Here is a 25,540-nt window from a genome sequence, read left to right on the forward strand (position 1 = left end):
GCTATCAAATATGGTAACAAGCATATTGTTTATGAAAGTTCTGACAGTTTATAAGCACATTAACAATGTGAAAAATGTTACACAATTTAAATTTAAAGGTTTTTTATATCTTAAGTTTGTATGTAAGATTTTATATATAATTGATTTAATTGAATTTAAAATACTGTAGTTTCTTAATTTGTCAAGACAACTGACAACACTATTGGAAAAAATGGGAATAATGTTAATGAGGTTTTAACTAAACAGTAGCATAGTGTAGCATAATCAGTCATAATCAGGCCTAGCCCAAGCATTATCTCAATCTATTTTTTTGTTGTACGGTATATTGCACCAAAATTTATTATGATAAACAACATTATTGTCATTTTAAGACCATTTTATGCCACTCATTATTAGTGTTGTGCAATAATGCGTTACTATAACAACATTACTTTTGACGGTAACTAATACTGTATCGCATTACTTTTTACGTACATTAACTACGTTATTGTTACAATGTGATGCGTTTTCCGTTTTGGCTGCAGTCTAGCCTACTTATTCCTGTTTACAACGGTGATGCTTTGTAGGATTGGTGGATGCCAATCAACCACCGTAAAGAACATGCGTCGTGTTCGAGACGACAGATTGGACAAAAGTTAAGCGAAAGCAAAGAGACAAGGTACACGTTAGAGAGGGCAAGTGTGTGTCTGAGAGAGACAAAATGCGTGTGAGGTGGGCTGAGTGTGCGTGCGAGAAAGACCGAGAGGCTATTAATGTTGCTATTATTAATTAGTTCTAATACTACTATTTTTGTAGTTTCAAATAAATGAGCACACATTTGTTATGTGTAAAACAAAATTGATTAGTTTAGTAGACAGTGACACGTTTCTGTTATATTTCAGAACATGCTTATTTAATTGTATATTGTTGTATTGCTCATAAAAAATGCTGTGATTTTATTTTTTTAAGTTTTTAAAAAAAAATTTTTATAAAATACACTAAAGTAATCTATAGAAAGTACTATAGGTTTTTTAACCATACTGACACATTCAAACAAGATAGAGAGGCTGCGCAATCAGCTAAAATGTGGCTGGAATTGGTTTTTATGTATGGGCTATATAAATATACATTGCATATATATATATATATATATATATATATATATATATATATATATATATATATATATATATATATATATATATATATATTGCATCAGCAAAAATGATTGAGTTCATGTCCATGTGTTGTGCGATAAGTCGATATTTTGACAATTGTGACAGTCCTAGCTTGGTCTTTCTTTTGTGCTGTTAAAACCACCAGCATCAAACCTGTAGCTCTTTTATGAAATGGTACTAAATCACATAATAAATTGCAATTTTGATGAGATGGATAAATTGCAGTTCAATTTCCTCCAAATCGTGCAGCCCTAGACACATACATGTTGCTGACAGCACCTCTTCAGTGCACGTTCTCCACATTGTTTGAAACGGCAGACTGGAGTTTGGGTGTGGGCTGTGTTTGTGGATTGTTGGTGTCACTCATGATGGGTTACGCCTGCGTCTCTGACCCACTTCAGATGGAGAAAACACACCTGGTCCTTCCGTCTCGCCTCCCTCTTTTACACTCTCTCTCCTCGCACTCTCTCGCTCTGTCACATTTACCCAGCCAGGATCTGGAGCCGCTCGGGCTGTCTGACCGTAAGTGCTCATCCGATAGGGAATCTCGCAATTCCATGGGGAGCAGAAATAAAGGAAAGGGCTTTATATCTCTCAGGACCATTTCTGAATGCCTTTTTTGTTCAGATGGGCCTTTCGAGTTGTCTTATCTCACTTTGAAGCTTTTTTTCCTTTCTTTAAAGGATGTTTTTGCTAACAAAACCAGTATAACAGTAATGTATAATAATGATGATTGTTTTTGCTTTTTTATTCTCTCTGCAGGTAAAAAGAAGCTTCCAAAAGAGCTCAAGCTTCCAAAAGAGGTGTTCGAGAAACCGGCACCTGCTCCTACGTAAGATTTTATACAGATTTAATTTAGTTGATTTTGTGCTTTTTAACATTTATAATTGGTAACAGGTTTTTAAATCGTGTAATATGTCTGAAACTGAAAGTAGAACAGGTTGTATAATTAAGGCTGGCTTCAGTTTGTGAGTCATTTACCGTGTCAGACAAGGACACTCAATGGGATTTCTTTGTCACACAGACCCCCGAGAGACCTGGACTCCAAAGCCTACGTTACCATTGGAGAAAAGGTGCGTTTTATCATCCTTTCTTTTAATTGAGCAGAATCGTGCTTATTCAAATGCCTCTTCGTCTTTATCTAGTTATTTGGGTGTTTAATTCTTTTGGACTCATGTATTTTGTTTATGATGAATCTGCTTTTTGACTTTATAATGAATTTAAAGCATTAATTGTGTCTGTTTTCTCAAAATTGTGAGGTTTTACGTAATCTTTTTTTGTTATTCTGACTTTTTCCACAGAACAGAGGAAATAAAAACTAGAATTGTTAAGACATTGATAAAACTTGAGATGAAAAAACAATAAGATATAGTCTCAGAATTGTGGGACAATGTCTAAATTGCGATGTAAAGATGTTAACAAATGTAAATTTAGGTTTGTGAAATGGAAAATAATATTTTTTGAGAGAAAAACTTGGAAATACAAGCTTGTAAACTCTGAATTTTAAGATGTAAACTTAGAATTTTGCCCCCCACATACTCTTCTCTCCATAAAAAACTGCTTTATTTATTATTTAATATTTGCACAAATAAAATTGCACATATTCATGGCACTACATTGCAATAGTTCATCTTAAATTGTACATACCCACTATACATATTCATTTGTAATTGTTTATATCTATCTGCATACCTCTGAGTATTAATAGCAACCTGTACATGTATTCATCTGTTGTAAACCTCTGTTCATAGTTAATACAACCTGCGTATCATGTTCATAGTACATCCATCTGTAAATATCATCATAGTTTTTCTATAATAGCACTTAAAAACGTATATCTATGTCCTGCACTTGCTGCTATTGCACTCCTGGTTAGACCTAAAGTGCATTTTGTTGCCTTGTACATGTGTAATGACAATAAAGTTGAATCTAATCTAATCTAATGTAAAGAATTCTAAGAAAACAGAAATGTCAGACTCTAAATTGTGAGACTTAAACTATCGATTGAGATATAATTATGAGAAGTAAACTTTGAAATAAATGATAAACTCAGAATGACAATGTAAACAAGCAATTGCAAGATAAAAACGAAATAAAAAGTGGAAATTAAAAGTCAGAAATGCAGGATAAATTCTAGCAATTGTGAATTTGGCATTTTCAATTGTGAAATGTCAACTTAAATTTGTACGATGTAGACTTGCATGTAAACTCACGTAAATTACGAGACATAAACTGAATTATAAGGTGTAAGCTTGGCTTTGCAAGGTCTCAACCAGAATTGTGAGATTTCAAATGGAAGTGTGTGATTGTGCAAATCAAAGAAATATAGTTCTCGTTAAATAAAAATAGTCAATTATGATTAATTATGATTATGCTATTATAAATTCAATAATAAATTCTTAAAAGACTGAATCAGGGTTTCTGCGAGGTCTTAACATGTCTTAAATCTTAAAATGTAAATTTTAAGCCTTAAAAAGTCTTAAATTTACTGAAATATTGGGTTGTAGGTCTTAAATCTTTTTTTAAACGTGTCTTAATTTTCTCTTTGTTAATGTATTGCTACACAATCTAGCCAAAACCTATTACTATTTAAAATATTTTGCTAAAAAATATCTAAAATATTATTATTTATTATTATTAATATATAATTGTATTGTTAGATGTATTTAATTATAATATATATTTTTTATTAGGAAAAATAAAACTTTTTTCCATCTTGGCCATTTGAAAAACTCCTTATACAAGTCTAAAGGTTCATTCATAATGGTCTTAAAAATGTCTTAAAAGTCTTAAATTTAATTTGGTGAAGCCGGCAGAAACCCTGTGACTGTATCAAAGGCAAATTAATCAATTTAGAATTATGATGGGATGAAAATGTCAGAATTGTGAGATACAAAGTCACAAATTACTTTTCTATTTTTTTATCCCATTAATCAGTGTTACAATTAGTATGTTTACATGGACACCAATAATTTGATTTTGATATGATTAAGAGTCTACTATATAAACAGCCATTTTAGATTAATCTGATTAAGATCATAATCGAACTAAACCGAAATCGGATTAAGACGTGGAGTATGGTGATATTAGTTGCAATATTGAAGTGCAGTACAAGCATGTAAACACTGCAATCAAACACAGTAATCGCAGCATTTTGTGACAGGATATTCCATACACACTCGGCTGTTTGACACTATTCTCTGCACCTACCGAGTCAGAGAAGAACCACAGGCACCTGCATTGCGAAATGTTGAGGTTTTTTTTCCCCCATACAGCGTGGGGTATCAAATTCCTTTAAAACAACCCTCTTCCAGCAGGTCAGACTCGCAATAAATATCTCGTTTGTCACGGGGGGCATGCATGAAATGTTCCCGAATGAAAGTGAAATTGCCAAACTGCAAACAACCGAAATTACATGAAACTCTGGAGGAAATATGAATAGCGTGCTGATGCAATGACGTTAATCGAATTATGTGCTATAACATGTAAAACAGGATCATACAAGAAACATTTAAAAAGCAACTCACGTAAACACCTTAATCATATTATTGTCTTATTCAGACTAAGACAAATCATTTGATTGCTGATGTCCATGTTAACATAGTCAATAAATGAAATCTGGCTTCTGTGGGAAATAATAGTTAATGCTTTTGAGTTTCGCTTCACCTGCATCTCTTACTCATCTCTGTTAAAAAGCTCTCTAAGAGGAACTATCCTTGCGTCACCACCTGTATGCAAAAACATTGCGACTTTGTCATTTGCATTCCTGTTGTAAGGTTGATAGACTTATCTTTTCAAATGGCATATTTTGCATCACTTTATATGGTGATGCAACTCCTTGTCCAGGGCTTGATATGAAAGCTTGGCTTGGTGGAAGACCTGCGGGTCGTAAAGAACGGCCCAGTGCACATTACAGCCCATTTTGACTGTGTCTGATTGTAGGCAGCCTGGAATGCACTTTACTGCCTCTCGGGTTGTAAAAATATTTATTTTAAACTCATCAAATAAGTGGAATTTTCCATTGGCAAAGATTTGAGGCTTTTTGTCTTACAACCAACAAGTATGTAACATCTTTTTTTATATATCAAATCAGGTTGGCACATATGATCTTTTGTGAAGAATGTAGCCTCCAGGTTTGAGGCATTTGTTGTGATGTGCTAGAGATAGTGAACTGAAACCAGTTTGGAAACTTTATCTCTGTGAATTGCGTTCTGCCATTCTTTATACCACATAGGAAATGCTCATTTGTGGTATTTTCTTTCTTATTTTTCCCATTGAGATGTCTTTCAGACTGCCGTTGGTGTAGGATTCAGTCTGTCTGCCTCTTTTTTCATGTTTTATCTGTGTATACAGTTGAAGGCAAAATAATGTTTTTTTTTCCTTTTCAAATATTTCACAAATGATGTTTAAAGGTAATGAAAGTTTCTGACTCTTCTAAAGCATAAAAATACCATAATATGTTTGCAGATATTTAAGAAACATGCTAAGTCAGAGGTCTTAAGCTCAAATTCGTGAGGGACCATTTCAGTGATTGACAATTCATTGTAGGGCTGTTATCTTATAGACATGATGTTCATAATTCAAGTATTACCTGTCTCAAATCAACAAATCAGCACGTTTTTTTGCTTCACAAAACCACCGAAATACATCTGTTTCTGTTTAAATTAGCATTTTGACATTTAAATAGTCATAATAATGATAATAATAATTATTATTATTCTGTCCCAACCAATAGTTGCTTTACCAAAAGTTTAACAGATAGCCTAAAACAGCAGAAACAGTTTGGGTAACTTTACTGACTTGCAATGGTTACTGGCAATGGTTCTTCTCAATATCTTTCTTTTTTGTAACTAAAATTGCAACAGAGAGCTGGAAAAGTATACACACATTAACATGTTCAATTCATCCAGCAGTAGAATGTACAATGTTGCCATGGAAATATCAATAAGCATATTAGAAAATCTTATTAAATTAGACCAATTGAATCGAATATTAGCAAAATGATCATATTTGTTACACCACCAGCATAATGTGTAAGCCATCAAAAAGTGTTTGTTTAACAAAATACAAGTGGTATAAAACTGATAATAATTAAATGACCCTTGAATATTTACAAAAATGGAGCTTTAGGAAAAATAGAGCACTTTATTTCAACGTTTAATTCAGCCACAGAAATAATCTGCATGTGTGTTAGGCTGCTCTTGACCTTAGCCTGAGAAAAAACGAAAGTAAAACTGAAATACAGTATATTATAGTGCAGTATTTCAAACGTACAATAGGTGGGGATCACAAGTGGCTATACGCGACAGCACAACAATTTTAATGATTCAAATATATGTTTTGGTGGGCCGAGTCGCGTCAAATTTTTGAAGTTTGGGCCGGAGGGAGGAGGAGGGGGCCAGAAGTTTAAGACCCCTGTGCTAAGTGAACACTGAATAAAGCACATGAGGTGTACCTGAAGTGATCATGTCATCAAATTTTCTGTTGTTCAGCTGCAAAAAATAGAAACCATTTCTTAGGCTGCATTTACACTGCAGATCTTGCAGGTCAATTCCGATTTTGTGATTGTATCCGAATGTTTTATTTTTATCTTTTTTGGATGACTGGCTTACATCATCTTTTAAAAGTGTCTCGTATCCGATTGTCTGCATTTACACTGCACACGGCAAAGGTGCAATAATTGACACGAAAAAAAAAAAGAGCGTGCACTGATTGACAACTGATATTAAAAGATCGCCCTTTTTTCCATTCCTATATTTAATTTGTTTGCAGGGTTTCATATTTTAATTATTTTAACAAGTTGTTTTGCAACTAGTTATAACAGAAAAGATATCATTTGGCCATCTTCTTTTAATCTAGGCTTTTTAAAACCAGCTATTTTAATGTCAAGTTCATGGCGTGATTTATTCACATGATGCATGCAACAGGTTTTAGTTTATGTTGTTTACGCGGCGGATGTTTTTCTCTCTCTCTCTCTCTCTCTCCCTCTCGTTAACATGCTTAATAGCATTGTGATATTCAAGATTTGTAAAGTCATACAGCTTTGAATGACTTGAAACAGCGACCACAAGTCTCTCCTCCATCATTAAAAGCTCGCCGAACACAAAACACTGCAGTCACCTCAAAAAAAACAACAAAAAAAAAACGGCTCAGGATCGGATTGGTATCGATCGATACTCAGACTTTTGTTATCAAAAAATGGTATTGGTGCATCCCTACTTAAATATTTGTGCTACATGACAATATAAAAGCTATTTTAGTTCTTGTGTGTGAGATTTAAGGTTTGGGACTCTGCTGAAGTCTGTTCTGAAATGAAAGCATGATGTCATCCGCTATGGTTTTTAATGATACGCGACTAACATTGACAGGTGAAAATCCGATCTACCTGCTTACACTGCAGACAAGTGAACACAGATCCGATTCATATCGAATGAATTTTCACAAATGAATAAGGCCTGAATCTGATTTGAGTAAATCGGAGTCCATGTGATTTAAATTTTTTTCCTGTTTACACGTGCATGGGCCATATCCGATCTGTGCCACATGGAAGAAAAAATCTAAATTGGGTCACTTGAACCATGCAGTGTCCTTCCTTTTATCCTTAAATCCTTTTAGTTTAATAAATAACTAGAAAATTTGTTTTATCGCGTGCCGTTGCTTATACTTACAGAATAGCTTAAATCAGCCATAAAACGGCTCGATAGTTAGGCATACTCATGCCAATCTGACAACCTGTACTTGCATGTGTTTTGATCTAGGAGTGCAATACCTTGTTCAGCCACTGGGTGTCAAACTTGCATACTCCACCTTTAACAGAGCAAGGATTTTTTTCACAGTATTTCCTGTAATATTTTTTTCTTCTATAGAAAGTTTTATTTGAGCTAGAATGAAAGCATTTAAAAAAGATTTTAAGCCATTTTGCATAATAACCTTAACTTGCCTAATTAACCTAGTTAAGCCTTTATATTGTACTTGAAGCTGAATACTAGTATCTTAAAATATATCTATTAAATTATTATGTACTGTCATCATGCCAAAGATTAAAGAAATCAGTTATCAGAAATGAGTTATTAAAACCTGTTATGTTTAGTGTTGAAAAAATTCTCTAGATTAGACAGTATGTGTGGAATCAATATTTAGGAGGGCTAACAATTCTGAATTTGACTGTATGTTATATGCTTTATGATGTGTTTATGTTGTGAGCAGAACTTTGTGGTGAAGGCCGATGATTTGGAGCAGATTGGAGAGTTGGGACGAGGGGCGTATGGAGTGGTGGACAAGATGAGACACGTCCCCAGCGGTGTAATAATGGCAGTAAAGGTGAGTTCATGCACACTATAAGCATTCTGTTTAAAACATGTCAAAAGCTTTTGACATCTGGACAGTTGATTAGAAATTATCTGGCTGTCCTAGTTGGATCCTTCTCTTGAATTTACTATTGCGGTGCATGTTAGTTTTTAAATGAGTCATGAACTTGCTTCTGTGCGTAAGCTGTACTGTTCTCTGGAATCCACTTTTAATGGCATCAACATTTTGTTCCTCAAATGATAGAAGTAACATAGACTACATTTTGTTCTGTTTTGATCTCTTGGCTACATTTAAATGAACAATTTTGTCAATCTAAATTAGTTGAATACATTTAAAAATCTGTTGATGTACTCAAAACCTCTGACTAATAGGCTAATATTTTTTAACATGTTTTTTTGTTGGGTATATCAGAGTAAATAATAACTCTCTGAATATAATTTAAATAATAAAGATATAAATACACATACACAAACACTGTAAAACCACATACTAGTTCACCAAACAAGAAAGTATCAGGAAAACACAAAATAAGTATATATAAAAATCTGATCATACACTAATAGGTATACACATACACAAATACATACATGCATAAATCAGCTTTAAGTAAATAATATTCATAATAAAACTAAATAATTATAATAATAGTAATAAAAAACAAAGAGTAGGAACAAAATAAATATAAATGTATAGAAAAACAAGCATTTATTAACTGCATTTATAAACAGTTATAGTTAATGTCTCCTTAAAATGTTCCCGAAAAGGGTTCCATATTTTCTGAAACTCTTGGCTTTAGTTTTATTGCAAATCAAATCTTTTCCATCCTGAGAGCATGTAGAAAATTAAAAACCCATTGGTGATAAGGAGGGAGAGCTGCTTTTTATAGGTTTTATAGTCTGATACATTGTTGTTTTTGCTGTATCTTTATTGTTTTTAGTATCTACTGTAACTAGTTAATGTCCTCTCAAATTGACCAGTTCTTTTCATTCAACGCCGTCTTTATTAACTTAATATTTGAATTACTATTATACTTTTGAAAATGACTGAAAAAATAGCCAGGTTCAAGTGTTTGTATAATATTTTTTTTTATTCGTCCAATCCAATTGAAATTTCAATCCGATAGAGCTTAATTGGATCAATTTACTTGATTACATGAACATTCTTCTGTTCAACTGTAATTCAATTCAACTGTAAATCTGACTACAAATGCTAAATTGGAGACTCTGAAGTAAACACCCACTGGTATGTCTGGCAAACTTTTCTACAAAGTAAATGTGCATTGTGGTTTCACTGTGGTTTTAAAAAAGTACAAAACTATTCAAATTAGGCAGTTACTTTGTCCTTAAAGGTGCCATATTCCGCTTTGGTTTAATGGGTTTAATTGTTCCCTGATATCTAGATAGTAGGTCTATGGCTTTGATAAGTTTAAAAAATCTCCTATCTCCTAATTCTATTTTTTTTTACCAGATTTGTTGTGGATAAAGGCTAAACTATAATTAAACTTGACAAAAGAGAGTGATAGAGATGCTGTATTTTGAAGTCAAAGAAAACACAGACAGGAATTAATATCAACCTCTGCATGAACATATGACATAAGTGATTTGACATTATTTAGCACACATGTTTGTTAAAACATATGCTTAAAATTTCACAATAAACATAATAAATTAACCAGAGATATAACTAAACATATCCTATGCCTCTTTTGAGTGGAGATGAATAAATGTTTAATCTGTAAATCTTTCATTTTCCGTCCTGAGGTGAGTTTGAAACATGTCTTGTGCTGTCTTTGCCCAGCAAAGGACAGTAAACAATTTGGGGCTCGCGTTTTACATAGTAAGTGAAATATACCCTAAAAATAATTAGGGGAGGAAAGCTATAACTTTGTTCTCACTAGAAAACGTTTGGCTTATCAAACACACAGCCTGAGGCATGCATATTAATGATACCAGAGCTGCATTTAAGCTGTGTTTTCTTGATTGCTCGTCAGGTCCGGATGAATGACCTAAAGTTGGCTTACATGCAAATGTGGAGGGCATGGCCTATAAATCTGATCACAGTTTGTTTTGTCTTCTGATTGGCCTGTTGTCCACTGGGGTTTTACACTTGTGGAATTTACAAGAAAATGAGAAAACTGTGGTGTTTGAGGTTCACAGTATGCCCATTTTCATATACTGATCATTTATTAATCTACTATGCCTTGGTATACCCAGATTTTAATTATGGGGCAACTTATATTTCCATGACAACATTAGATTTGCACAACCATATTAAAGTGCACTTCACAAAACTGAATTTATTTGATTAAAATGTACAGAAAAAATAAGTGTAATATTGTAAAATATTTTTAAATAAAATAAAACAGCTTTCTATTTTAAAAGATTATAAAATGTAATTTATTCCTGTGATGGCAAAACTGAAATTCAGCATCCTTTATTCCATATTAATGTTAATATTTTTTTTGTGACTCTTATTCAATATCAGAAATTAACACTGTTTATTTGAAATAGAAGATTTATTTATTTTTTATAACATAATTATTTTTCCCCTCTGCAGCGGATCCGGGCCACAGTAAACACACAGGAGCAGAAGCGGCTGCTAATGGATCTGGACATCTCGATGAGAACAGTGGACTGCTTTTACACCGTCACCTTCTACGGGGCCTTGTTCAGAGAGGTAGAGCTGTTAGCATTTAATCCTCCTTCACAAAGTGCTGATTGGACAGACAAAAGGCCAGTTATCTGAATCGGTGTCCGCGTAATGTCTGGACGCTGCTATTGTTCTTTGACCCAAAAGAAAAGTTCCACAGGAAGTCCTACAATGGGAATGTTTAGTCATTTCCTGCTGTCTCGTTTTGATGTCAGATTGTTTTGTCGGCAAACAATTAAAATGAAATTTCAGCGAGTCACTGTTTAAAAATAAAGGAATTAAAAAGTAAATGTTATTGTAATTTTACAGTAAAATACAATGTTTTTTTTTTTTTTTACTTTATAGTGTATTTGGAGTAGTACAGTATTTTTGTGTGTATTATTTTTATTTACACTGTTTCTTATATTTTTAGTCATTCATTCATTCATTCATTCATTCATTCATTTAATCAACCAAATATTTAAAAAGTATATTTAAAAAAATATTAATTAATAAATATGAAATAAAAGCGGAGTTGCTGTTTTAAAATGAAAAAAAAAAAAAAAATCTAAGACGTCAATATTATTGTAACTTTACAGGGACAAGCCTTTACAGTATTTGCATGTATGCAGTTTATTTAATTGTATTATTTTGAATCATGTGAGCTGTGATTGAGTTAAGTAAATATAAGCTATCGGTGCATATTTTTATTTGCCTGTAGCCTGTCAAAATAAAAGCTTGGTTACTATTTGAAAATAAAGACATTAAGACATTAATTTGTTTATAATTAATGGTATTGTAATTTTATGATAAAATAAAATTAATACTGTTTTTAAATTGCACTTATGGTATTAGACAAATTTGTTTGTCTTTGTTTGCTAAATTTTATTTTATTTTTGTCCCAGGGCGACGTGTGGATATGCATGGAGTTGATGGACACTTCTCTGGATAAGTTTTATAAGCAGGTGCATGAGAAGGGAAAGACCATCCCGGAGGACATCCTGGGCAAGATCACAGTCTCTGTGAGTATTGCCACATTCACTGGATTACATGGCATTTCAAAATAAAGAATAAATAAATAAATAAATAAATAAATAAATGGATAAATCAAAATAAAACAAATTATGAAAAAAATATAAAATAAAATAAAATATAAATAAATAAATTTTAATAAAATAAAAATTAAATATTAAAAGATGAAATAAAAAATAAATAAAAAGTTTAATAAAAATGTAACAAAAAATAAGTAAAATTTAAATACAATTAAGAATTTAAATAAAATAAATAATTAAAAAATTAAAAATTAAAAAAATAAAGAAAAAATAAAAATGATTGTTTATGTGTAATTGATTTGACAAATAAAGTTAAAAACTGAACACTAGTGTTAAAAATAAAGCAAAATTATAACTTTTTGAAATTTTACAGTAGTGTCTTCTTGGTATTACAATAAATGTATTAGTAAGAGAATAATTGTTTATTTCCAAACATATTTAAATCACCAGGTCAAAAGTTTTCAAACAGAACAATAAAAATACTGCAATGTCATTCTAATGCAGCACAGCCTTAAATGAAATATACATTTAATGCGTAAGTGCTCTTTTAAATTGCACGTCCACATCCTGAACAGTAAAGCTAATTTAATGCTGTGTAGTTCCTGAGCCCTTCAGCCCTGTAATGAGCCTGTTGTTTTCTATTCTTTTTGCAGATTGTGAAAGCATTAGAGCATCTCCACAGCAATCTGTCAGTCATACACAGAGGTAAACATACAGTCAAAACGGCTTAACTTTTTTTTTTTTTGCTTTATTATACATATTTATTTATATTTGATGCCAGCAATTGATTTTCCTGTTTACTGTGTTTCTCCAGACGTCAAACCATCTAATGTCCTGATAAACATGCAGGGTCAGGTGAAAATGTGTGATTTTGGTATCAGTGGGTATCTTGTGGATTCAGTGGCAAAGACGATGGACGCCGGCTGCAAACCATACATGGCGGTAAGTTTAAAGTAAACTTAGCAGTAAGTAACATGTAGTATTGTATACAGTTGAAGTCTGAATTTTTAGCCCCCCTGTTTTATTTTTCTCAATTTCTGTTTAATAGAGAGAACATTTCTTCAACACATTTCTAAACATAATAGTTTTAATAACTCATCTCTAATCACTGATTTATTTTATCTTTGCCATGATGACAGTACATAATATTCGACTAGATATTATTTAAGACACGTCTATACAGCTTAAAGTGACATTTAATTGAAATTCTGAACTTACACGGAGAGGATGCAGGACTGAACTGTGTGTTAGGCTACTTAATATTGAGGAAAAGCCCCAATCAGAGAGGCGAATGTCTGCAGCCCCGCCTCCGTTTTCAGATGTCTCCGTCTTTCCCCATCCACACTGATACGGAGCAGCAGCGTTTCAGAATGAAAACGGCCTCTCCAGCGTTTTCGAAACGATCCGTTTTCAGCGCTCGAGAACTCCGGCGTAGTATGGACAGATTCTGTCAGTGTACAGTGCGGCGCGGGCCACAAAATATTGCACTGAGGGCCGCAAATGGCCCGCGGGCCGCGAGTTTGAGAACCCTGCTTTAGACACTCACTGGCCACTTTATTAGGTACACCTGTCCAACTCCTCAATACCGCAAGTTTCTAATCAGCAAATCACAGGGCTGCTCGATTTTGGAAAAAAATCATAATCATGATTATTTTGGTCATAATTGTAATCACGATTTTTCAAAACGATTACTGTTGAAGTTAAAATTATTAGTTACATAAATAATTATTATTATTTATGTTTAACAGAGCAAGGAATTTTAACAGTATTTCCTATGATATTTTTTCTTCTGGAGAAAGTCTTATTTGTTTTATTTCGGCTAGAATAAAAGCAGGTTTAAATATTTTGAAAACCTATTTTAAGGTCAATATTATTAGCCCCTTTAGGCAATATATATTTTTAATTGTCTGCAGAAGAAACTACTGTTACACAATGACTTGCCTAAATACCCTAATTAAGCCTTTGAATTAGAATGCTTGTATTTTGAAAAATATCTATTCAAATATTATGTGCTGTCATCATAGCAAAGATAAAAGAAATTAGTTATTAGAAATTAGTTATTAAAACTTGTGTTTAGAAATGTGTTGAAAACAAATCTTTCAATTAAACAGAAATTGTGGGAAAAGGGTTGCTAATATTCAGGAGAGCTAACAAAGATAATATATACAGTTATTTTCCTCTGCAAAGGAAAGAGAAATAAATATAATAGAATAAAAATATTAAACAAACTGTGCTTTAAAGGGTCACGAAACACAAAAACACATGTTTTGAGCTGTTGACAGTCGTATATGTGTCCCACACTGCTAAAAACACTATTAGGACACCTATATTTCACTAAAAAGTGTAAATTGGTTGTTTTTGCGTTATTTCAAGCAAATTCGTACTTCCTGTTTGAAACGAATTTTTGAAGCTGCGTCATGGTCATGACATAATAGCGTGTATTCCAGCGTGCAGACTGGACGTCTGTGCCAGAGTGAGTCTTATTACGTCTTACAGTGTGTTGCATTAATGCATGAGTAAGGCTTGGTTCAAACCAATCAGCGCGCTCTATTGTGCAACTTCATTAATATTCATTAGTGTCATCGTGTTTACGCCACAGAGACGCCACGTTGTGTTGGCAAAACAAGCGTGAAGTGTTGCTTTTATAGTTTGCTGCCATTAAGTTTCGTTTTCATTTTCTCTCTGTGAGAGCTCAGCTGGATCACGTGTGGATTAACAGTGTACGCGACGCGCGACAACAATAACTTGCATGTCTAAGGGGGATTATTGTTTACCTGAGAGCTGTTCTCATCTGCAAATGCTGAAATCCGTATTCGCTTGTAACGTTAGTCTCCTCTTCATAAAGACGCGGCTCTAGTTGCTGGTGATTGTCCTGTCTCTACAGATTTGGTAAATGAGCGACCAGTGCTCTTTGTTTATTCAGTTTGTTCGTATCGAATTAAGTTAACAATTGCACTGAGTGCAAACATAGCACCGCATTTTGTGACCGGAATAACACACTCGGCTTTCTGACTCTACCTGCCGTGTGCATCTAAGTTTCCGGGAAATGCGGAGGTTTTTTTTTCTCTCATTCGCCGTGCGGTATCAAACATTGCATGAAAAATACACGGTAAGAGCAGATCCTCGAATCAAATATCTCGTTTGTCGCGAGGGGCATGAATGAATTCCCTGAATGAAAGAGCCAAACTGCAGTTAAAGTCCACCATTTAATAATTTGGCAAATTATTCGACTACAGATGTCCATGTAGGTTAAACACCATCACTTTCTCATGTGTGTGTATTTTGACTGAAACTCGCGCGCGCCCAAATAGACACTCCCACACCATCCCACTTTAGTTCCTCCGACACTCCCCCCTAAACAGAGCTGGACACGCCCACTTTTCTGACTTTTTCCAAAGTAGAGGTGTGAAAACACCCTGCTGAAACGAGGGGGTTTCATGGCCCTTTAAGCATCTTCACTGTAGGAAAAACACTTTAGCTACAAAAGTCCTTCAGTCAAGAGCAGCGAGGAATTTTCTCCTTTTGTTATTTGATTAATAATGATAAAAACAGGCGGCAGCAGAAATAGTGCGCTGTCTTTTTAATGGTTTCGCTTTGCTTAAGATTTTTTTATTTACATTTTTTTTAGGACAACAGTATCTCCACAGAAAAGATCTCCAAAGATGTTGTTTTAAATTCATTTATTTATTTCTGATTTTTTAAACTAACAAGGACAGCAGAAATCAAAGATCCATTTTAATAATTTAGCCTGACATGTTTACTGTTCCAAAATATTTAAAATGTTTCTCAAAATAAAATATATCATGTTTAAAAGGGGAAAAGGTTTTGTTTTTTACCCAAACATTTAAAAAGAATACATTTTAGAGCAGTAATTACAATACCGTGAAACAGTGATACTTTTATGCAAGGTTATCACACCATCAGAATATTATACAGGCCCATATCTAGTTCAGACTGTTTGATTTTCAAAGAAGTCATGTCACAATTTTTTTCACTCTGCGTAACTATCTGGGCAGCATTGTGTCGCTGCTGTTTAAACTGCAAGATGGATGGCAGCAGGAGGTTTCGCACTGCATGACAATTGTACATTTACAATATTAGGAATTGCCAACAACTTTGTATTGGGTCGCAAACTACTGTTTGATTGTTGCTCATGTGAAGGAGCACAGATTTGCCTGTGATTTCAGGCATTTGTTTGATTTCTCAAAACCTATCGTAGAGTCAAAATTAGGGCTAAAATCATGCAGTCTGAACTTATTATTATTATTATTATTATTATTATTGTCATAATTATTATTATTATTATTATTATTATTATTATTATTATTATTGTCATAATTAGTATCATTATCATCATTATTATTATTATTATCATAGTTATTATAATTGTCATAATTAAAATAATAATAATTATTAATATTGTTATTATTGTTAATATTATTATTATTATTATAATTTTTCATTGAAATAACATCCATCATTATTTAAATGTAGACCTCCCCCATATAAATAGTTTAGCTTGTTTTTGTGTAGCGTTTTTCAAAACGCAGTGTATTACGGTCGACTGTACTCTGTACTGATTTAGACATGAGCTTTTCTAATAAATAAACCACACATACTCATTGAGACGCTGTTAAAGTGTGTCTGCAGCTCCGCGAGCCACTGTTCATGTTACTCTGTTATAAAGAGTGTGAATATTGTATGTCTAAGAAGAGAGACGTGTGTCATAAAGAGAATACACTGCGAGCAAAAGTGATAAGTGTATTTTATAACTCTCTTTCTCAGGCCTGCTTATCTCTCTACCTCTGTTTATCAAACCACACTTCCTCTTTTGCCCACATAATAATAATAATAATAATCATTATCATCTATCATTTTTCCTTCTCATTCACAGCCTGAGAGAATCAACCCAGAGACCAATCAGAAAGGCTACAATGTCAAATCCGATATCTGGAGTTTAGGTATTACAATGGTATGTCTGAGCAACTTCATATACTTCTGATTTCTAATTAACTTCATTTATGAACACTTGTCAGGGTTTGTAAGGGTGCTGGAAATCTCTGAATTTTAATCTAGTGCTTTTAAGGTTTAAAAGTGTTTCTATTTTGCAGAAAGTGCTTGAAGATGTAATTGTGTTGGTTTACTGGTAATTTGTCTTAGTAAATGGGTACAAACAATTAACTAATTAAATAAAATAATACACATCTTTTTGCTTTATCATTAAATGGAAACAAAATGCCTGCAGATTACCCTACTCATAAGTAAACAATGCATTGAATTAAAATGAATGTAAATGTAAGGTAACACATTTAAACTGGTTCAAAAATGAACTGGAAAGTGCTTAAATGTGGCTTTGGAAAAGCAGAAGAAACTCTGTAATGTTATCTTTATTGTTCAAAATTAGGTGGAGTTTTAGTTGTGGCTATACTATGCTAGTGGTAAAATAAAAATGCAAATATAAAATGTATTTAGATATATATTTATATTAAAAAAATCATTTTTATTGTTTTGTTTTATTTTATTATATTATATTATTATTTTATTTTTAGAATATTTTATTTTTCTTTTTTTTCTTTTATTATTTTAATTTATTTACTTTTATAAATTTGTTTTTCTATTGTTGTTGTTATTTTTATTTTATTTTTTATTATTTCGTTTGATATGTAATATTTTTGCTTTTCTTTTTTCCTTTATTTAATTAAAATAATTTATTTATTTTTTATTTATTTTATATGATTTTTATTTTTATTTTTTATTAAAATTTTGATTAATTTAATTTAGTTATTATTTTTTATTGTATTTTTTATCTTATTGTTATTTTTTATTTTATTGATTTTTTATTGATTTATTTTATTTTATACTTTATTGTTATAATTTTATAATTTTTTTTTGCTATTTTATTTTATTGAAAAAACAGTGGTCAGAGTTGTAGAACTGCAATAACAGTTGCACAAAGAAAAATAACAGCTAAACTTTCTGAAGGTTTCAGCGACCCAAAATGTGTAAGGCATGTTCAGTAATCTCTAATTTCTCACAGGGCATTAGTAGTTTCCCCCATAGTCCTCCATCAGACCCAAGTAAATCAAACTTTCTTTCATCTTAAAGTGTTCTTTGGACCAGTTCTCTGTCCATACAACTTACATCTCAACAGATCAAGTTATCAAGGTCAAGTCTTAAAACCTTGCATCAGAAAATATATAAATCCTGAATCTGCTTAAAATCAGTGTGAAATCAAAATTTACAATGTTTGTTTTGCTAGCACACATTGTTATATTTTATTTGAACAATTAATCCATCTAAGATAATCCAATAATAAAAAAAGTTTTGTTTTGGTAATCTTTAATCAAAGTTTGACCATTTCTGTGTTTAGAGTTCTGGTCCTTTTTTGTTGACGTCATTTTGACTGCTTCCGCTTCAATATTCTTAACCACGCCCCTTTTACCGTTAGTTTGCCATAAGTGAATGATGCTCAAAAAGGAAGCCCCACCCACTACTCAACATTCCAATTTAGCTGGAAGTACATCAACATGTTTAGATAAAAGTCAACAATTTCCAGCTTGTTTGGCTCTTTTACTTCTGTTTATAAATGTCACTTCTTGGTTTGACTTTTTAAAAGGGGTCAGAAATCTGTGACACTGACTGTGCTGCTCATAGCACGTTTGGTTTGTGGTGATAGTTATGTGACGTGTGTGTTTATCAGATCGAGCTGGCGATTCTGCGGTTTCCCTATGACTCATGGGGGACGCCATTTCAGCAGCTAAAGCAGGTGGTGGAGGAGCCATCGCCTCAGCTGCCCGCCGACCGATTCTCTGCCGACTTCGTGGACTTCACATCACAGTGGTAGGAGCCGACACAAACACACACACACTTGCTTAATTATACATTGCTGCTGGCCTAATTTCAAATATGAGAAGTAGTTGAAGTGTATGTGAACCGTTTTATATACATTGGCGAGTTGAAGACTAAATTATTAATTATTAATTATTTGTTTTCTTTTAATATTACCCAAGTGATGCTTAATAGAGCAAGCATAGTATTTCCTATGTAATTTTTTTTTCTCAAAGTCTTATTTCTTTTAGTTTTAATATTATTATCCCCTTTAAGTAATTATTATTTTTTGATTGGCTATAGAGCAAGTTCAGTGAGTTGCCTAATAAACATAACTCACCGGCCACTTTATTAAGTACACCTGTCCAACTGCTTGTTAACGCAAATTTCTAATCAGCCAATCACATGGCAGCAAATCAATGCATCTAGCCATGTAGACATGGTCAAGATGATCTGCTGCAGTTCAAACCGAGCATCAGAATGGAGAAGAAAGGCCAAAGGTAAGAGGAGAATGGCCAGACCGGTTAGTGCTGGTACTACAGTAACAGAAGACCACACTGGGTGCCACTGCCGTCAGCTAAGAACAGAAAACTAAGGCTAAAATTTGCACAGGCTCACCAAAATTGCCCAGTAGAAGATTGGAAAATGTTGCCTGGTTTGATAAGTATCAATTTCTGCTGCAATATTCGGATGGTAGGTTCAGAATTTGGCCTCAACAACATGAAAGCATGGATCCATCCTATCTTGTATCAACAGTTCAGGCTAGTGGTGTATTGGTGTGGAGGATATTTTCTTGGCATACTAGTACCAATTGAGCATCGTGTCAATGACACGGCCTACTTGAGTATTGATGCTGACCATGTCCATCCCTTTATGACCACAGTCTACCCATCTTCTGATGGCTACTTCCAGCAGGATAACAGCTATGTCATAAAGCGCGAATCATCTCAGACTGGTTTCTTGAACAAGACAATGAATTTACTGTACTGAAATGGCCTCCACAGTCACCAGATCTCAATAGAGCACATTTGGGATGAAAATTTGCATCATGGATGTGCAGCCAACAAATCTGCAGCAAGTACGTGATGCTATCATGTCAATATGGACCAACATCTCTGAGGAATATTTCCAGTACCTTGTTGAATCTATGCAACGAAGGATTAAGGCAGTCCTGAAGGCAAAAAGGGGCCCAAATCGGAACTAGTATGATGTACCTAATAAAGTGGCCGGTGAAAAATAAAAAATAAAAAATCCTGTACTGTCATCATGGCAAAGATAAAAAAAAATAGTTTTTAGAAATGAGTCGTTCAAGCTATTATGGTTAAGAATGTGTTAAAAACATCTTTACGAAAAAAATAAAAGCAGCTAATTATTCTGGCCTGTACTTTAATAAAATATATAAAAGAACAAGTCGTCCTGCATTTAAATAAAAGCAAAATGATCTAAAATGAACCAGAAATTGTGAACAATAGCACTTCTGTTACTGTTGTAGTTTTTTTGATTGTCAAAATGATTATTTTAAAGCTTTATTCAAAATTACATGGGCATATAGGTAGGTTTGATTTTTGCCAAGTACTGTGCGATTCTGGATTAACATCTGTGTTGAACTTGGAACATCATTTTTGTTTGAAAATGTAATTCATACCTATTCCCTACCCCAAAACCCAACCTTAACTTTAAATTACTCCCTAAATCAGACTGCAATAATAGCTGGATAACAGTCATGTAGAAGTGCATAAACCTACCAGTAAGCCTAAAATGAACATAAACTGTAAACTTAACCCTTAATTCTGATTGGCTGATTGGAAAGTTGTTCAGGATCAACATAGATGTTAAATCCAGGTTATGTCCTACTTGGTGAAATCACACTAGCCGTAATATATAAGTTAAAGGAAGTGAAAAACAGAAGTTGCCGTTCACATACTTTGATCACTTTATTAATAATCTAAAATCTAATATCTACAATATGCTTTATTTTGAAGTAATCACTTCATTATAATAAAAAAAAATCTAAGAATTTATGTTTTAGACTATACACAGTTTTATTATTCATTAATTAGATAATCTGTTTATGTAGTAGGGTACAACATGCATCCATTTAAGATTACATTTTATGTATAATATAACAGCTTAGGGAAAATGGTGACAAGTCTGTAACACCCAAAGCTTTAAAAGTTAATGCCAAAGTATAGGAATGTTGTATTTATGTGGCTGCAATACTCTCAAAAATATAAAAAAATACAAATAAAACAATTTAAATCTTTACCATGCTTATTCTGACATTCTCAAAGCACTAACCTGAGTCCCTTTCAAGAAACGAATAGGGTTTCCCAGTACTGGGTTGCGGCTGGAAGGGCATCCACTGCGTAAAATCTATGCTGGCATAGTTGGTGGTTCATTCCGCTGTGGCGACCCCTGATTTAAACAAGAGACTAAGCTGGAGGAAAATGAATGAATGTGGTGTAAAACGGTTGCATTGAGCAATGTACTAGTTTTATTTCACACTTCTAAACAGCATCACTTGACATATTAATATCATATGTAAATGAGGCACATGTAAATGCAGTTCACACCGGATGTTTGTATGTGGGACGGTCATGAGCCGAGATTCTCTAGAACTGTTTTTCTGTGAAACAATGCTGACAACCCACACAGTTTAGTGAAAGTGAAAAGTCTCTCAAAGCACAGCGATTCTCAAAATACATACCTGGACTGTGTATTGTGTAGTAAAAAAGCGAACAGGATGCAGAAACCCTGATTGCATCCTCTCTTGTTCACATCGTGAAAGGAAGTACTCGAGGACACCATGTGCACTGTTGAGGTTTTCTGTTCTCCTTCATGCCACATTTCTAACATGTGTGTGCATGTTTTGGTTTTGTTTCAGCTTAAGGAAGAATTCCACAGAGCGACCGACTTATACAGAATTAATGGTGAGTTTGATTCTACCTTGTTTTTTATTTATTTTTTTTTTTTATAAATATGCATGTTCCTACTTTGTCCTTTAGATGTCAGACTTGTGCTTTCCTTATAAACTTGTGCCTTCTTTCTGTTAGCCTGTTTTATTATGAAGAAGCTGTTTGATTTGTTAACTGTGGTGCAAATTGTTTTAATTTATTGAAAAATTGGTGTAAATGTATTTTTAGAGTCTTATATATAAACTGTGCTGCTATTAAAAAAAACTTTTATTTTTTGAAAGTAAATAATATATTTCTCCTTATTTAAGATTGAATACGATAGTTTATAATAGTGTAATAAAATATAATAATAATAATGATAATAGTAATAATATAAATGGAGTAAAAGTGGTTACACTTAAGCATTTTATTTATTTAATAACTTATTTTCTTATACTCACAGTTGAAGATTAAGTTTAGAGCCCTCCTGTGAAATTGTAATTGTTTTTCTAATGTTTTAAAGTTATGAATTAACAGAGCAAGAAAGTTTTTTTACAGTATTTTTATTATATATATACCAACATATATATATATATATATATATATATATATATTTTTTTTTTTTTTTTTTTTTTTTTTTAGGTTACACTGGAATAAAAACATTTATAAAAATAAATATATAAAACCTGGGGTATTTGGGTATTGTTTGGGTAAAATGGGTCAAGACCAGAGATGCCCAAATTTTGGGCCAAATTTGGCCCATGGTAACCTTTGATTTGGCATCCCATCTGAGAAAAGAGGGAAAATGGCAGAGATGGTTTTGAGATTGCCAATGTTTGCTTTATTGTCAACAGCTAACTGAAATTAAATGGTGTAAATGAATTAGATTTTGTTTAAATAAACATACTGTCACTCGACAATACAGAGACTTTGGTGAGCAAATCAAGTCAAAGGCAGAGTCTGCTTGACTAGTGTATTCAGCATTGAACTCCACTGTCTGATAAATGTGATTGTTTAGCTTTTTATTGCAATAACTTATCAATTTAAAAGTAAAACTGCATTAGATAATACAATTTAAAGTAATGTTTTCTATTATTTTGAAATATTTTGATATAAATTAGGAAATGACCCATGGCAACTTTAATGTAATATAGTACATTTACCTTTGCTACGGCCTACGTAATGATATTTGGTTTTTGGCCCTTCATATAAAAAAGTTTAAGCACCTCTGGTCTAGATCATGTCTTTCATAATTCTCATCCAAAAAGGAAGCAAGAAATTGAATTTACAGAACGTTAAGTTAATTATTATTTATTTATTTATTTAAAAAATATTTAACAGAGCAAGAACATTTTTTACAGTATTTCCTATTATATTTATCAAGAGTATTAGACCCCATAAGATGTTTTTTTCTAAAGGAAAAAAAAAACACTCTTACCTAGTTAACCCAGTTAAGCCTTACAATGGCACTTTAAAATGAATCCTAGTATCTTGCAAACTAGTAAGTTTGTACTTTCATCATGGTAGACACAAAGATATGAGAAATAGTTATTAAAACAATTTTAAAAACAAAACAATCGATTTTTATAATATATAACAATAATATAAAACACAATCAAAATTTATTTAAACATTTTAAAGTGATACATTTTTCCAGCAGCAGCAGCATTTACATTTTTATTTTGTTTAATTTTCATGTTATTTGTGTTCTCCCCTGTCCCACCTTGTTTCAAATCCAATTTGCATTGGATTAAAATATGCCAGGGTTCCCACACTTCTTCAGAGTACTTGAATTACAGACTTAAAATTACTTAAAAATGAACACAGGTCTTTGAAAGTGCTTAAATTAAATTTGTAATTAAATTTGTTTATTGTTTGATTTCAACAATTGTACTCCATTTGTCAAAAACCGAATGAAAAACAGAAATTCTAAAATGAAAAATCTTGAACGTAAATCTTGTTCAGTAACACTCACAAATACTGCACAATCAGTATTTCCGAAACCACATCACCAGTATTGAATTCAACAATTTTATTAAAGTTCTTTGAACATGAATTTTTAAAACGGTCAGAATTTCTCTGATATTTTTATTGTTAATTTTTAGTGTAAGTGAAATGTTAAGTGCAGTAATGACTTTCATGGTGCTACATATGCTGTGGTATGAATTACAAAATATCTTGACTAAAGGCTGGTTCATACTTCTGCGTCGAGTGATCGTAGTGACCCACGGCACCAGCTCTGCGAGTATCTGTGCATTTATACTTCTGCATTCTGTTTGTGTTGCTCTGCAGTAACACTTCCAAAAATCTAGCTGGCAATGAGGTTTTCATGTTCCTCTGTGTCGAGTTTCTTTGCTGGTGTTTTGTTTTTTCTAAGTGCTACCTTATTGTACAAGTAGCTAAAACTCCCTCATTCAGAGGTGGGAACCGCGGACGAGCCACAACATTAATCATAAGATAAATACAAAACAATTGTTTTCATCTTGAGCTCCATGGAACTTGAAACATGTAAACAACCGCTCCATCGAGCTCGTGGCTCTTAGCACCACCCATGCTCATCACTGCTACCAAGCCAACCAATCACAGAGCTAGTGCTACACGTCGTTGCGACATGTCGTTACATTTTGTTTTAGATGTCAGTGTCTGTGTTAGCCACAGCAAGGGCTATGCGACTGCGCTATGCAGACCATATGCATGCACTGAAGTTTAAATCAGCCTTTAAATTTAATGGTGCTTTATAAAGTCCTTGAATCTGCTGTTCATGAAAGCATGAGAACCCTGATATACTGACAAATAGTCCTCTCCTCTAACATGTGAAATGTCTTTCATCCCCAGCAACATCCCTTCTTCACTCTCCACGACTCCAAAGACACCGACGTGGCAAGTTTTGTGAAGACCATCCTCGGGGACTGAGACCGTTCCTGTGGGCCAAACTGACACACCACCGCCACCACCGCCGGGGGGAGAAACGGGACTGTTCCAGAAAATACAAAACAACAAAAAACAAAAACATCAATCGCAAGACTTAACACCTGTCAAACATGACAACTGTGCGCAGGACGGAAGAACCACGGGCCGTGTGCATGTATGAGTGAGCATCGCCTGTGTGTGCAGACTTTAAAAGGTTTTACAGTCCCAAGTCAAAAAAACAACAACAACTTCAGTCATTCAATCTCAGCTTTACCTCTAAATTAAAAACACAATCAGTTTTAGCATCCGGTGATGAGTCTGTTCTAGTTGTCTGTTGAGATTTTCTCCCAGTCGCACATGAAATGTATTTCCCCCAAAAAAAGTCATCAGAAATGTTCCTCGCCCCCATCGACGCCCGGTTCTTTAAAAAAATAAAAATAAAAACGTAAATATTAAAAAAAAGAATAAAAAAAGAGAGTGAGAGAGTGGTATAGATATATTTATCTATTATCTAGATATGTATATATACTCGAAATAAAAACAAAAATATTTCTTGAATTTGTTAAAAGAGTACGTGAGGACTATATTCTGTGTTGGCTGTTATTAAAACAGATGAATGGAGCATCTTTTTTTCCTTTTGTTTGTTTGTTTGTTCTGAATTTTGCATATGTGTCACTGAAGGCTGATCTCAGATCAGTTTTTCTCAACAGCGAGGGCCAGGATTTAGGAAGTCAGAACTGTTCCTGAATCAGAAGTGAAAGAG

General features: G+C 33.2%; 1 protein-coding gene across 3 annotated transcripts in view; it reads left to right on the forward strand.

Moving 5' to 3' along the window:
• Positions 1 to 25,540, forward strand: part of map2k6 (mitogen-activated protein kinase kinase 6) — a 51,302-nt gene that overhangs the window by 24,742 nt on the left and 1,020 nt on the right. For 2 of the 3 annotated variants that reach the window (NM_001312870.1, XM_068224647.2), the window contains 11 exon segments: positions 1,920 to 1,989; positions 2,182 to 2,230; positions 8,364 to 8,477; positions 11,022 to 11,141; positions 11,999 to 12,115; positions 12,799 to 12,850; positions 12,960 to 13,087; positions 17,040 to 17,117; positions 18,846 to 18,985; positions 21,858 to 21,903; positions 24,703 to 25,540. The exon segment at positions 24,703 to 25,540 is cut by the window's right edge. In NM_001312870.1, the coding sequence (NP_001299799.1) occupies positions 1,920 to 1,989; positions 2,182 to 2,230; positions 8,364 to 8,477; positions 11,022 to 11,141; positions 11,999 to 12,115; positions 12,799 to 12,850; positions 12,960 to 13,087; positions 17,040 to 17,117; positions 18,846 to 18,985; positions 21,858 to 21,903; positions 24,703 to 24,780 (992 nt within the window). In that variant the 3' untranslated portion in view covers positions 24,781 to 25,540. 3 annotated transcript variants of the gene reach the window in all.

This window comes from Danio rerio, chromosome 12 (genome assembly GCF_049306965.1).
Source record: "Danio rerio strain Tuebingen ecotype United States chromosome 12, GRCz12tu, whole genome shotgun sequence".
Taxonomy (NCBI): Eukaryota; Metazoa; Chordata; class Actinopteri; order Cypriniformes; family Danionidae; genus Danio; species Danio rerio.